General features: G+C 41.0%; 1 protein-coding gene across 5 annotated transcripts in view; it reads left to right on the forward strand.

The window, feature by feature from the left end:
• Nucleotides 1-14,234, forward strand: part of TSG101 (tumor susceptibility 101) — a 51,907-nt gene extending 37,673 nt beyond the window's left edge. For 2 of the 5 annotated variants that reach the window (XR_010841348.1, XR_010841350.1), the window contains 4 exons: nucleotides 10,218-10,420; nucleotides 11,677-11,916; nucleotides 12,860-13,016; nucleotides 13,179-13,532. Coding sequence is in view for 2 of the 5 variants with exons in the window: in XM_059068871.2 (XP_058924854.1) it covers nucleotides 10,218-10,420; nucleotides 11,677-11,916; nucleotides 13,179-13,268 (533 nt within the window). In the remaining 3 variants the exon portion in view is untranslated. Of the gene's footprint in view, nucleotides 1-10,217; nucleotides 10,421-11,676; nucleotides 11,917-12,859; nucleotides 13,017-13,178; nucleotides 13,533-13,786 lie in introns of those variants that run through there. The other 3 variants (XM_059068871.2, XM_059068872.2, XR_010841349.1) reach the window with 2 other exon arrangements.
• Nucleotides 14,235-14,583: the final 349 nt, after the last annotated feature.

A 14,583-nucleotide genomic window follows, 5' to 3' on the forward strand; every position in this document is an offset into this window, starting at 1 on the left:
CAGCACAGCCAAAAATTAAATAAATAAATCTTTTTAAAAAAATTTATCAAGTAAATGTTCAAGAATGTTACTAGAGTGTGGCCCAGTATGGTACCCAAAAAAGTGTGGTCCCACTCAACGAAACCTCTACATGTTATGAATATACGTGTGAAGAAAGTCAGTGGACAAATTGGCTCCTTTATGAAGTTCATCGGACGATGTACCATCAGTACATCACACACACATGCATACACACAAATACATACCACATTTCCTTTTTTTTAAAATTAATTTATTTATTTATATAAGGCTGCGTTGGGTCTTTGTTGCTGCGCACGGGCTTTCTCTAGCTGTGGCGAGCGGGGGCTACTCTTCATTGTGGTGCTCAGGCTTCTCATCGTGGTGGCTTCTCTTGTTGCGGAGCATGGGCTCTAGGCACGTGGGCTCAGTAGTTGTCGCTCATGGGCTCTAGAGTGCAGGCTCGGTAGTTGTGGCACACTGGCTTAGTCGTTCTGCCACGTGTGGGATCTTCCTGGGCCAGGGCTCGAACCCGTGTCCCCTGCATTGGCAGGCAGATTCTTAACCACTGTGCCACCAGGGAAGCCCATACCACATTTTCTTTATCCATTCATCTATTTTTTTCTTAGTTATTTGTTTATTCATTTAGTCATTCAACATATATTTACTGAGTGCTTACTACATGCCAGGAGTAAGAACAACACAAAGTAACTTCCTGCCTTCATGGAGTTTACATTTCAATGGGGGATGACAGAAAACAAACTTATAGCATAGTATACAATGCACCAGATGGAGATAAATGCTACCTAGGAACATTCAGACGAAAGAGGGGCACAGGAAGACCTGGAGGATGAGGACTGCATTCTGTTCTCACCTCCTCTCTATCCACCTTGCTCACACCATTGGCCTCCTGCCACTCCTTGAGCCCCAAACACACTGGTTTGCTGTTTTAGCCCCATCCACGCTCTGCTCGCTTGGATGGTGACCTGGAGATCTGTTCACTGTTGTTGCCTCTGCCTGAAGAGTTCTCTCCAAGACTGGAAAAAGGCTTCTGTGCCTTATACTTTGAGGTGGGAGTATGTTTATGGTTCAAGGAACTGCAAAGAGGCCAGTGGTGTGAGCAAGGGGTGCACAGAGAGATGGGGTCGGAGAGGAAATAGAACTGGCTCAAGTAAGCCCTTGTGGGTCAGGGGGAGGCCTGTGGCTTTTCCTCTACATGAGCTGCGAAGCCACGGGCAGGCTTTGAGCAGAGGAGTGATCTGATCTGATTTTGCTATTATAACAGATGCCTCTGTGCCAGACCCCGGGAGGGAAGGGTGGCAGCAGAGCTCCCCACCCCGAGGAGGCCACTGCAAGAATCCGGGTCTGAGACAGTGGCTCGGACCAATGTGGGGACAGAGGATGTGGTCACACACGCTGAGGAGAGGTATCCATTCACCTATGGATGGACACTTAGGTTGCTTCCTTCCACATCTTGGCTATTGTAAATAATGCTTCAATACACAGGGGTGCATATATCTTTTTGAATGACTGTTTTTGTTTTCTTCAGAAAAGTACCCAGAAGTGGAATTGCTGGGTCATATGGTAGTTTAATTTTTAACTTTTTTTTTTTTTTTTTTTTTTTGCGGTACGCGGGCCTCTCACTGCCGTGGCCTCTCCCGTTACAGAACACAGGCTCCGGACATGCAGGCTCAGCGGCCATGGCTCACGGGCCCAGCCGCTCCGCGGCATGTGGGATCCTCCCAGACCGGGTCACGAACCCGTGTCCCCTGCATCGGCAGGCAGACTCTCAACCACTGCGCCACCAGGGAAGCCCTATTTTTAATTTTTTAAGGAACCTCCATACTGTTTTCCATAGTGGCTGTACCAATTTGCATTCCTACTAGCAGTGTACACGGGTTCCCTTTTCTCCACATCCTCACCAACACTTGTTATTTGTTGGTTTTTTTGTTTTGTTTTGTTTGGGGTTTTTTTTGCAGTATGCGGGCCTCTCACTGTCTTGGCCTCTCCTGTTGCCGAGCACAGGCTCTGGACACACAGGCTCAGTGGCCATGGCTCACGGGCCTAGCCGCTCCGCAGCATGTGGGATCTTCCCGGACCAGGGCACAAACCCGTGTCCCCTGCATCGGCAGGCGGACTCTCAACCACTGTGCCACCAGGGAAGCCTGTTTTCTTTTTGATAATAGCCATTCTGACAGGTGTGAGGTGATATCTCATTGTGGTCTTGATTGCATTTCCCTGATGATTAGCGATGTTGAGCATCTTTTCATGTGCCTGTTGGCTATCTGTATGCCTTCTTTGGAAAACTATTCAGGTTCTCTGCCCTTTTTTTTTTTTTTTTTTTTTTTTTTTTTTTTTTTGTGGTACTCAGGCCTCTCACTGTTGTGGCCTCTCCCATTGCGGAGCACAGGCTCTGGACGTGCAGGCTTAATGGCCATGGCTCATGGGCCCAGCCGCTCCACGCCATGTGGGATCTTCCCGGACCGGGGCACGAACCCGTGTCCCCTACATTGGCAGGTGGATTCTCAACCACTGCACTACCAGGGAAGCCCCTCTCTGCCCATTTTTTAATCAGGCCGTTTGGTTTTTTGATGTTGAGTTGTATGAGTCCTTTGTATATTTTGGATATTAACCCCTTATGGGATATTTTTTGCAGCTATCTTCTCCCATTCAGTAGGCTGCGTTTTCATTTTGTTGATAGTTTCCTTTGCTGGTCAAAAGCTTTTTTTTAGTTTGATGTAGTCTCCTATTTGGTTTTTTTGTTTGTTTTGTTTTTTGCAGTTTTTTTTTGCTTTTGTTTCCCTTGCCTGAAGAGACATATCCAAAAAAATATTAAGACCAATGTCAGAGTACTCCCCATGTTTTCTTTTTTTTTCTTACAGCTGTATTGAGATATAATTGACTTACAGCACTGTATAAGTTTAAGGTGTACAGCATAATGATTTGACTTACATACAACATGAAATGATTACCACAGTAAGTTTAGTGAACATCTGTTATCTCCTATAGATACAAAAAAATACATATTTTTTCTTTGTGATGAGAACTCTTTAGGATTTACTCTTAACATAAAAGTGTTTCATGAGGGACTTCCCTGGTGATGCAGTGGTTAAGAATCCACCTGCCAGTGCAGGGGACACGGGTTCGATCTCTAGTCCAGGAAGATCCCACATGCCGCAGAACAGCTAAACCCGTGCACCACAACTACTGAGCTGCGTGCCACAACTACTGAAGCCTGTGCTCCTAGTGCTCCGCAACAAGAGAAGCCACTGCAATGAGAAGCCCACGCACTGCAATGAAGATTAGCCCCTGCTTGCCACAACTAAGCCCGTGTGCAGCAGTGAAAACCCAAGGTAGCCATAAATAAATAAACAAAAATAAATAAAATATAGCAGTGTTAATTGTATTAATCGTGTTGTACATTATATCCCTAGTACTGCCTATGGTCTTCTTCTAAGAGTCTTATGGTTTCAGGTCTTACATTTAATTTTAACCCATTCTGAGTTTATTTTTGTATATAGTGTGAGAAAGTCCAGTTTCTTTTGCATGCAGCTGTCCAGTTTTCCCAAAACCATTTATTGAAGAGGCTGTCTTTTCCCCGTTCTGTATTCTTGCCTTCTTTATCATAGATTAATTGACCATATAAGTGTGGGTTTATTTCTGGGCTCTCTGTTCTGTCCAGTTGATCTATGTGTCTGTTTTTATGCCCGTACCATACTGTTTTGATTACTGAAAAGCTCTGTAGTGTAGTTTGAAATCAGGGAGCATGATACCTCTAGTTTTGTTCTTTAACATGGTAGATTCTTAAATTGTTCTTGTTCACAAAATAATTTTAAGGTATGACTTTGATTCTGACCCATCTTGTTTTAAAGGATGGACTCTGTCCTTCAGATTAATTGGCCTTTGTGCTTTAGCCTGCTAGTAGCATCTTTCATGATTATGATAGTTGAATGATTTTGTAGCACCATTTCTTTTTTGAAGTAGTTACTACTTTGGCATCTATTTTAATAAGGTCTATACTTAACCTCCACTTTTGAAATTTGAATTGTTATATAAATTAATCTAAATCTTTCTTTGTGCTGTGTGTTTATTTTCAAGAAGTGTAAACGTGCTGATGTTTTTCTTTTTCTCATTGATTGTGGTAATAGAAACTTTCTAGAGTTTAAATAAAGAGTACTGCTCTAATAGTGTTTAAAAGATAAATTGAGGTCCCCTGATTTCTTTGGAGGGAAGTTCCAGAGCCTGCCCAGAGCCTGGCCAGTAGTATTAGAAGCTTATATATCCATAGACTATAAATAAAAGCCTTTTGTAAGCAGCTTAATGAATTTGCCTGATTTGTGTTTAATAGCACGAATCAGAATGACTCTGCTCATATAGTTGTTTGAAATGTTTCTCCTATTTCAGAGATTGACCTGTTTTTCTGTTTTTATTCTAAAAGGAAATAATATGGGCTTGATCCAGTGATCCACATGGGCTTGACCCAGTTTCTCAGTAGATGGGTCAATAATCTTCCACTTCAGATTGCTTAGGCTCCATAGTTTGCTCTGTAGCACAAATGCCTGACCAAAGATCATTATGTGGGTCTTGAGCAAGTAACTTCAGGAAGGAAAAATGCTGGGGGAGGGGGCAAGTGATTCACTTTGCTGGTTAGAGGTAAGATCAGAAAAGTTACTGTTTAGTTATTTTGTATTTTTCTTTGGGGTTACCGTGGATTCTTTCTCTAATATAAATGAGCTCCTTGTTGAGTTGTAGGAAGTAATGATCATCATTAAGCACTGTTAGGAGATAAATAAAACTGAGGAGATAAATAAAACTGATTATCTTTATTAAAGATGGTTTAAAATCAGGTAGTGTATACCAGTGTACTTTGAAGATACTGGCCTAAATTATTCATTGAATTATCAGATCCACTGAGTAGAGTATTGGTTTCCTAATAGTAGAAAAATCGTCTTATTTCCTAAGGATTAAGTTTAGTGATTGGATTCTATCTGACATTTAAATGAAGTTTTCGTTCAGGATTGTTTCTCAAAATCTGTGTTAACCTTTTCAATTGCTGCTAATCTGGAATTGTAGAAGGGCACTTCTGAAATCCGACTCTGCATGAGTAAAGGTCAACAATGTGTGGGGACTTGAGGTATGGCAGTTTGCCACCAACTCATTAATCCAAGGCTTGTTATAGCAGGTATAAAGAATATTAAAATTTCTCTTAAGACGTTTGAGGAAAAAAGAAAGATTTTTTTGTTTGAAGAGTGATCAAGAATAAGAATCGTCTACCAAACGTTTTTCTTAGTTGTTTATATAAACAGTCTCTTAAAGGTGTCATGGTTCATTCAATTTTGAACTTTAATCTGGGTTTTTCTCTTGGCATTCACATTTCAGATCTTAATTACAGTTTGTTTCTTCTTTTTAGAAAGTAGATGGATTTAAAGTGTTCAAATATACTGTATAATAAGGTCTATGTGTGATAGAGGAGAGGACTAGGTCTAACCTTGGCATTTCTAGCCTCCTCGGTTGAACTGTGACCTTTATAGAAAACCAGGTGACTGCTGCCTCAGCTTGATTCCCATTTTGAATGTTAATGGCTTTAGCTGGAGACTTGTTTGGAAGGACACATTTGGCCCTGTATTGTAGCTTTTGCCTTAACGTATTTTATAAGAGAAACAGAATGTAAATTCCAGGATTTAAGTGTGTTTTTTAAAATTGGTTTTTGAAAATTCAACATCATTATAACTTGATTCATTTTATTTATTTATTTGGTTGTGCCGGGTCTTAGTTGTGGCACATATGCTCTTCACTTGTGGCCAGCAGGCTCCTTAGTTGTGGCTCGCTGGCTCCTTAGCTGTGGCATGCGAACTCTTAGTTGCAGTATGCATGTGGGATCTAGTTCCCTGACCAGGGATTGAACCCGGGCCCCCTGCATTGGGAGCTTGGAGTCTTAACCTCTGCACCACCAGGGAAGTCCCTTGATTCATTTTAATGTAGTAATTTTAACAAAGTTTGTTGATATGTTTGTGTGTGAAAAATCCAGACTAGTTATAAAAAGACCCTGAAGCTTGTATTAGCTCAGATAACTTCTACACAGATAAATGGGACACAAACTGCTGCATATGATTGACCACACATTTGAATACCTAACCATATTCATATAATTTGGGTTCCCCAATCTCTGGGAGAAGATTTGTTATATCTCACAGGAACCATTTCATATAGGATATAATAAGAAAGTTCTTTTAGAAACAAGTTTTTAAATTCCTATTGTTAGTGCATCTTTATCATAAAATGGGGACTTAATGAGATACCATCTCCACTAGTCATTATTTTGTAAATCATCCTTTGGGCACAAAATTCTAAACTTGTAGAAATTACCCCTTTTTGCTCTCACTTAGAACTTAATAGTGTCATATAAGAAACTAGAGATTTTGGTTTGGCATAAATTCTGTACAAATAAACAGCTAAGTCATTTTTTTTGTCTTTTTAATTGAAGTATAGTTGATTGACAATGTTAATAAACAAAATGACTCAGTTATATTCTTTTTCATATTCTTTTCCATAATGGTTTATTATAGGATATTGAATATAATTCCCTGTGCTATACAGTAGGACCTTGTTTATCCATTCTATATATACTAGTTTGCATCTGCTAAAATCCCAAACTCCCACTCCTATCCTCTCCCACTCCCCTCCCCCTTGGCTCTGTTTCTGTTTCATAGATAGGTTCATTTGTGTCATATTTTAGATTCCACATACAAGTGGTATCATATGGTATTTGTCTTTCTCTTCAGTTAGTATAATAATCTCTAGTTGCATCCATGTTGCTGTAAATGGCATTATTTTGTGTTTTTTTATGGTTGAGTAGTATTCCGTTGTATATATTGTACCACATCTTCTTTATCCATTCATCTGTTGATAGACATTTAGGTTGTTTCCATGTCTTGGCTATTGTAAATAGTGCTGCTGTGAACATAGGGGTGCATGTTATGTTTTTGAATTATGGTTTTGTCTGGATATATGCCCAGGAATAGGATTGCTGGATCATATGGTAATTCTATTTTTAGTTTTCTGAGGAACCTCCATAATTTTCCACAGTGGCTACACCAACTTACATTCCCACCAACAGTGTGGAAGGGTTCCCTTTCCTCCACACCCTCTCTAGCATTTGTTATTTGTAGACTTTTTAATGATGGCTATTCTTTTTTTTTTTTTTTTTTTGCGGTACGCGGGCCTCTCACTGTTGCGGCCTCTCCCGTTGCAGAGCACAGGCTCTGGATGTGCAGGCTCAGCGGCCATGGCTCACGGGCCCAGCCGCTCCGCGGCATGTGGGATCCTCCCGGACAGGGCACGAACCCGTGTCCCCTGCATCTGCAGGCAGACTCTCAACCACTGCACCACCAGGGAAGCCCCAATGATGGCTATTCTTACTGGTGTGAGGCGATGATACCTCATTGTAGTTTTGATTTGCATTTCTCCAATAATTAGCGATGTTGAGCATCTTTTCATGTGCCTGTTGGCCACGTGTATGTCTTCTTTGGAGACGTGTCTATGTAGGTCTTCTGCCCAATTTTTGATTGGGTTGTTTGTTTTTTTGTTGTTGAGTTATATGAGTTGTTTGTATATTTTGGAAATTTTAAGCCCTTGTTGGTCACATCTTTTGCAAATATTTTCTCCCATTCTGTAGGTTGTCTTTTCAGTTTGCTTATGGTTTCCTTTGCTGTGCAAAAGCTTGTAAGTTAGATTAGGTCCCATTTGTTTATTTTCATTTTTATTTCTATTGCCTTGGAAGACTGACCTAAGGAAACACTGGTGTGATTTATATCAGAGAATAAAACAGCTGTTTTCTCTAAAACAGCTAAGTCTTTAAATCATACTGAGAGGAAAAGCAAGTTGTCTTGTTGAGAAAGGGAGGCGAGTACTTTTGAATGGTGAGGAGTGAAGCACGTAATTAAAGGGTTAGGATTCTTATTCCAAAGCAGAATGGGAGGAGAGAGTGGAAGACTTCCATCTGGTCATTTCAATCTTTGAAGATGTTCTGAGGACTTTTTTTGCCCTTGTGGGACAAGGTAAAAGGAGGGCTTAAGGCTTTAAGAAAGAAATCCAAAGGATTGAGGATTTGGGTTAGGTTATAGCAGGCGAGGCCTTTGGAATTAGAAGTCCTGGTGATCTGACAGAATGAGAGAGAGGCTGCCATAGCAGGCAGCCTGTATACAGGACTAAGAGAGATGGGCAAAGAGTTGGGACTGAGGGGAGATACTGGGACCAGGAGTGGAAGAAACGGAGGTCGAAGGTACAAAAAGGAATGAGTGGAGATAAGAATTGATGAATTTGGGGAGGTTGCTAGAGTCATCCCGGTGTCTGTACAGGAGGTTGTGAATAAAGAGGTGGTCAGAGAGGAAAACAAAAGGAAAATGGGAGTGGAATGAGCCCAGAGGTGATGCAGTAGCTGGTAAATTGATGAGAACACTTTGGAAAAGTCAGGTGTTGAGAGGCCAGGGATGTGAAAAACAAGACCTCAGGTTGCCCTCTGGCTTTACAACTCTGAATTCCAGAGCACACATTGTCTGAAAGTTAATAGTTTTGCTTCTCAGAAATACGAAATAATAAGCTGACATATTTTTGTAAAATCAAAAGTGAACTCTGAAAAACATATAATATATGGATTTGTATTTTAGCAATCAATCAGAAGTATTAATTGCCTCCTCGTAAACACTGGAGGATGGATACTGTTTGGGCTCTCCTCATCAGGTTTCTAACAGAAAAGAGGGAGACTCTTAGGGGGAGAGTCTGATATTGGGCTTTTCCTTTCACCATGTACAAGCAGTGTCCTTAGGACAGATGGACGAAGGACATCTCATTTTAGTAGAACCCAAGTCAAAAAAAACATAGTTCTTCTGTGGTGGAAACAAGAAAAAGAGGGGAAAAAACCAAAACTCTAGATTTAGACTCTTTTTTTGAAACCTGTAACACCTGAGAACTCCAAGGTCTCCCAGTGTCATTTACAAAAGCCCAGAAAAGCACTCTGGGTATCCTGGGTATGGACCAGCTTCTGGGAGAAAACAACTTTACGAATCAAAAACCACAAAAAGTAGTGACCAGACCAGTGTATGGAATAGTGAGAGTTGAGATCAGATGGGACGCTGAAGAGCACAGGTGGCGCTCGTTGCAGTGTAGTTTGGACAGTGCAGTTTTCTTGTAGAAACAGTCAACTTTGCATGGTACCAGGAAGGAGCCTATAATGGATGGGAGCATGAGTGGTGAGACTCTGGGTACATTTTTACAAACTGACTTGAAGGGTTTTTTTCCCCCTAGTAAGCAGAACTCAGTGTCAAGGTGATAACAGTTTTCAGCTCAAAGTGGAAGCGATACTTTCTGTTAATCTGTAATCATTCTTTATTCATTGTAAGTAATAAAGGTAAGTATAATTCCCCCATGTATTCCATCATCAAACATAATTGAAAATCAAAATACCATTTATCATTTGCTGATTTAGGACCCTAACTAAAGAACATGGACAGTCATAAAGAGTATCCACACTTATGTTAAAAGGGAGGACCTTTTGAAGAAAATATCTGAGGAGTAAGTTTTATATAAGACACTGATTAGGAAGGTACATTTGGGACAGAAGAGTAAAGAATCTGAGAATAAGCAGAATTTTATCAGCTGTTTAATTGTTTGGATGGCATTCTCTTTTGCACATCTGCTCTTTCCTGTTCTTTTCGTAAAAGGTGAAGGAGTAAAGTCTTACAGAAGGGAAGCCATGTTAACCTGTATATTAGTTTAAGGAAACTGCCCATTCTCAGTCTTACTGGCCTCTAGAGTGGCTTCCTTCCTCCTTCAGCTTAGCAGTAAAGCCTGAGAATAGACTTGACCTGAATCAGATGTTTTACCTTGGTATAAATTTGTTGTTCCATTTGTTGGAGATTTAGGAATAACTGTAATCTGTAGGGATATAGCCTCTGCCTCATTGAGAAAATAGCTAATTGTTTGGGCTGTTAAGGCAAGAAAGTGGGTAAATATGGATTAATAGTAATCTCTTGCAGGGCAAGTATTTCTGAATCAACTCAGATTTTAAATGTTATGTTTTATGAAGTTGTGACATAAAATATTTCTTTCCTCACACTTTGAAAGTGTTGGCTCATATTTTGTCCTGTTTTGTGATGGCTCTTGTGACAGGAATAGAAAGAGATTGGGAAATAAGCAAGTGTTTCTGCCTTTTTCTCCTGCAGGTCCCAGTAGGGATGGCACAATCAGCGAGGACACTATCCGAGCCTCTCTCATCTCAGCAGTCAGTGACAAACTGAGATGGCGGATGAAGGAGGAAATGGATCGTGCCCAGGCAGAGCTCAATGCCTTGAAACGAACAGAGGAAGACCTGAAAAAAGGTCACCAGAAACTGGAAGAGATGGTTACCCGTTTAGATCAAGAAGTAGTAAGTAATGCATTGAATAGTTGCACTATTTTAGATTGAATTGTAGCCATGGCAAAGTGTGCTGTATGTACTGTGGTTACCCTGAACATTGTGGGTATAGTTAAGAGTTCAGAAAATTATACACGCTTTTAAGCATTTTCACATAGCTCCTCTACAGCTTTGTCAAAAAAAAATGCAGCTTGTGGTTGGAATGTAGTATTCGATTGGGGAGTGGATGTATTTAGAGGATTTTTGCTTGCACCTTCACCCCGGAGGATAATGTTTTGACCCAAAGGAGGACTGTTTGAGTGCTTGATGTTACCAGACAGTTACTAGGAAATAAGAATTTGAGAGAGCTCTAAGTCGTGATAAAGATCTGCAGACCCTGGGTACAAACTTAAGGGGCAGTTCTTTTTTGTTTCCAAATGTTGTTTGAATTATATTTAAAGTATCTTTGGTGAGCCCTTCTAACTTAATAACCCATAGTGTATGCAACCTTTAGCTCTTAAGCTTTCTCACATTTTTATCAGACTGCTGTGCCCTGAAGAGTCAATGTGAGTCAGCCCTGTGACTTTTTTTTTGTTTAGTGATGTAGAGGCACTAGCATAATTTGAGTGCCAGCTTCACTTTCATTCCTGTGATGGAGAATTTGTTCCAGCAAGTATGCATTCTTGATGAAAGGTAAAGAGTTATTAAGTGTTTGAGGGCTTTGGAGAAAGTGATTTGTATGTACACATTACTCTAATAAAATGGTTCTAGTGTGTAAAGTGAGCTTCTCAATAGCCAGCTATTTTCAAAAGTTCAGGAAAGTAACACCAGTACAGTTCAGAGCCTGCAACCACCACCTGCTGTATCTTGTGAATAAAGTTCAACTGTTTGGAGTTCTATGTGTTGAATCGTCTGTACAGACTGGGGAAAGTTATTCCTCTGAGGCAGATGCCCACTTGTTTTGAAAGAAGGACCTCCTTTATGATTTTCATGTAAGGAAAGTGTCTTGTCTGATGGCTTAGTTTGCAGTATCATTTGTCACTGGTAAGTGACAAGCTTATCTCTGCCACCAAAAGTGCTCTGCTCAGCATCTCCTGTTTTCACTCAGCATGTTAGAGCACACCTTTTCCTCTAACTTTGACTAATGTGATACATGAATCTCATCCATGAGTTGTTTAAGCATTGTTTTATTAGCAAGTCTGTTTCTGTGAAGTTCAATTGTAGATGTCTGACAAGCAGATAATTACAATTAGTATAAAATCATCACACTTGGACTATTCTGTTTTCAGGCTGAGGTTGATAAAAACATAGAACTTTTGAGAAAGAAGGATGAAGAACTCAGTTCGGCTCTGGAGAAAATGGAAAATCAGTCTGAAAACAATGATATTGATGAAGTTATCATTCCCACAGCCCCACTATACAAACAGATCCTAAATCTGTATGCAGAGGAAAATGCTATTGAAGACACTATCTTTTACCTGGGAGAAGCCTTGAGGCGAGGAGTAATAGACCTGGACGTCTTCCTGAAGGTATGTCTTCCTTGCTCTGCTTTCCAGGGTTTTGGAACATGTGTTTTAGAGACACCTTGAAAACCACAGATCAAGAGGGTTTCTCTGTAGGAGATGGGTTAAAATTCTTTGTCTTTGCAAAAGAGAGCAAGTGAGATAAATGGCTGTGAGCAGTGTCTTCCCACCTACAGAGGGGGCTGAGGATCATCTGAGTAGGGGAAGGAAAGTGGGCTAGTGGCTGCAGCTCCCCACCCCTCAAGATAGCATCAAGCTGAATGTAATCCTTCTCTCTTACTACTGTGCCTGGGTGGATCATGAGGTACAGTCAGATTTCCATTGATTCTGTCAGGGCACATCATTTAAACTGAGATCATTGACTGCCCACCCTTATTGTTTTTGGTTTTTTCCTCTGTTAATTTTTTTAGACTTGCATAGTTTTAAACCTGTTTGCCCAGATCAAACAGCCTTGCGAAGTATTGGGTTTGCCCTGCTGGTAATAGAGCCCTTCTGAATAGAGGTTATTCCGGGCTTAATGCTATTGTACAGACATGAAGATCTGTAAGCCAAGTTTGGCTGCTTCTCTCTGTTGGGTCATGAAGAGCATGGCTTTAGGAATAATAGCTGCGGCTGATGCTTCAGTGCACATGCGAGGCTGGTCAGGTTGCTTGCTGATCTTGCCTATCTTACTGTGAGCGTGTGGCCAAACCACTCTTGGACCTGGTGCAAGCACATGAATAGCTGGGACCCTAGAGAGGACTTCCCTTCTGTACACTGTCCCCTGCTTGGGTGGCATAGCCTAGGGAAAGATACACATGGAGAGGCAAGAGAGGTACGCTGTTTGCTAGGCACTGGACAAAAGCTGGCCTTGTGCTATACTCATCCTTGCCCTTCCCCTTCCCCTTTTTTAGCCAAGTGGGAACAAACAGTCACAATTTGTACAAAAGTTTTTTGTAACTTTTGTTAGGATCACAGTACACGTTTCCCTACCATCTTGGTTGTCTCAAGTGCAGCTTGAACTCCTGAGCCAGATCCTGCAATGTGGTGCTTTCCCTGTGAAGAAGGCCTTTGTATAGGGTCTCAGAAGACTACTTTCCTTAACACAACCTGCCAGCATCAATCCAGTGAGTTTAAAAAGCCGCATGTAATAAAGTATTGGCTCCAAAGGAAAGTTGATATGAGTTTAGGTTCTTAGCTCCCACCTAGGTTACAAACTGTCTGATAGTTCATGCCTGGGCCTGGATCAGAGCCAGTCTAAACTGTTGAAACCTTTTCCCCCTTCACAGCATGTACGTCTTCTGTCCCGTAAACAGTTCCAACTGAGGGCACTAATGCAGAAAGCAAGAAAGACTGCCGGTCTCAGTGACCTCTACTGACTCCTCTGATACCCGCTGGAGATTGAGCTCTTCTAAAGCATTCTTTCCTTCTCTTCCTTTCTCTTATATCAGTAGGTGCCCAGAATAAGTTATTGCAGTTTATCATTCAAGTGTAAAATATTTTGAATCAATAATATATTTTCTGTTTTCTTTTGGTAAAGACTGGCTTTTATTAATGCACTTTCTATCCTCTGTAAACTCTTTTTGTGCTGAATGTTGGGACTGACTATGCTAAATAAAATTTGTTGCATAATTTTTCTTTTACTGAACATCTTTAGGAAAAATATATGAAACCTAAATAAGAAGCTCGGCTTCTAATTTAGCAAAGTATAATATCCATCGTGAGTTGAAATCTAGCATTATTTAACCTCTAGCATATAAAGTGAATTCTATTCAATATGGGATATAATACCAAATTTTCAAATATTTGAAATTGAGGGATTTGAGTGACTTTTTTTGTGAAAGGTCCTGGGTGGTACCCTCCTACCAGTTCCTGCCTAGATTTGTTTCCTTTCCAGGCCTGACAGAACCATAACTGTTTTCATCAAGAAAGGAGCAGAGTGGCCAGTACCAAGCTACACACCTGAGAATTTATGTTAACTAGGCAAGATGGTCTGGCCACAGTTAAGGAGGAAGGTACAGTGTACACTGCCTCTCTGCACTTACTGTCATCTGAAGTCTGTCTTTCTGGTGAGTGATTCTGTAGTCAAGATTGTGGCCACCCATCCAATGATCTACATGTCCTATAAAGCTTATCTAGCAGAACAGAATTTCCTCTGTCAAAATGAGAGAGCTAGAAGGTTCATGAGGTTATAAAGAAATGAACATTCTAATTTAAGATGTTTTAAGGTATTCAGGGAGCCAGACAGCCTACTCTATACTTCTACCAAGAGAAGAAAGACCGGCCTTTCTCACCTTCTGAGATGGCCCACACTCTGTTTGTGGAGTGTGTTTCTCTCTAAATAAATCCACTTCTTACCTGGCACTTTGTCTCACTGAATTCTTTCTTTGATGAGACATCAAGAACCTGAGCTTCATTAAGTTCTGAAACCAGAAGTGAGCTTTCTCGGGCTTCCCTGATGGTGCAGTGGTTAAGAATCCACCTGCCAATACAAGGGACACAGGTTTGAGCCCTGATCCGGGAAGATCCCACATGCCATGGAGCAACTAAGCCCGTGGGCCACAAGTACTGAGCCTGTGAGCCACAACTGCTGAAGCCCACATGCCTAGAGCCTGTGCTCCGCAACAAGAGAAGCCACCACAATGAAAAGCCCGCGCACCACAACGAAGAGTAGTCCCCGCTTACCACAACTAG

This window comes from Kogia breviceps, chromosome 7, assembly GCF_026419965.1.
Source record: "Kogia breviceps isolate mKogBre1 chromosome 7, mKogBre1 haplotype 1, whole genome shotgun sequence".
NCBI lineage: Eukaryota > Metazoa > Chordata > Mammalia > Artiodactyla > Physeteridae > Kogia > Kogia breviceps.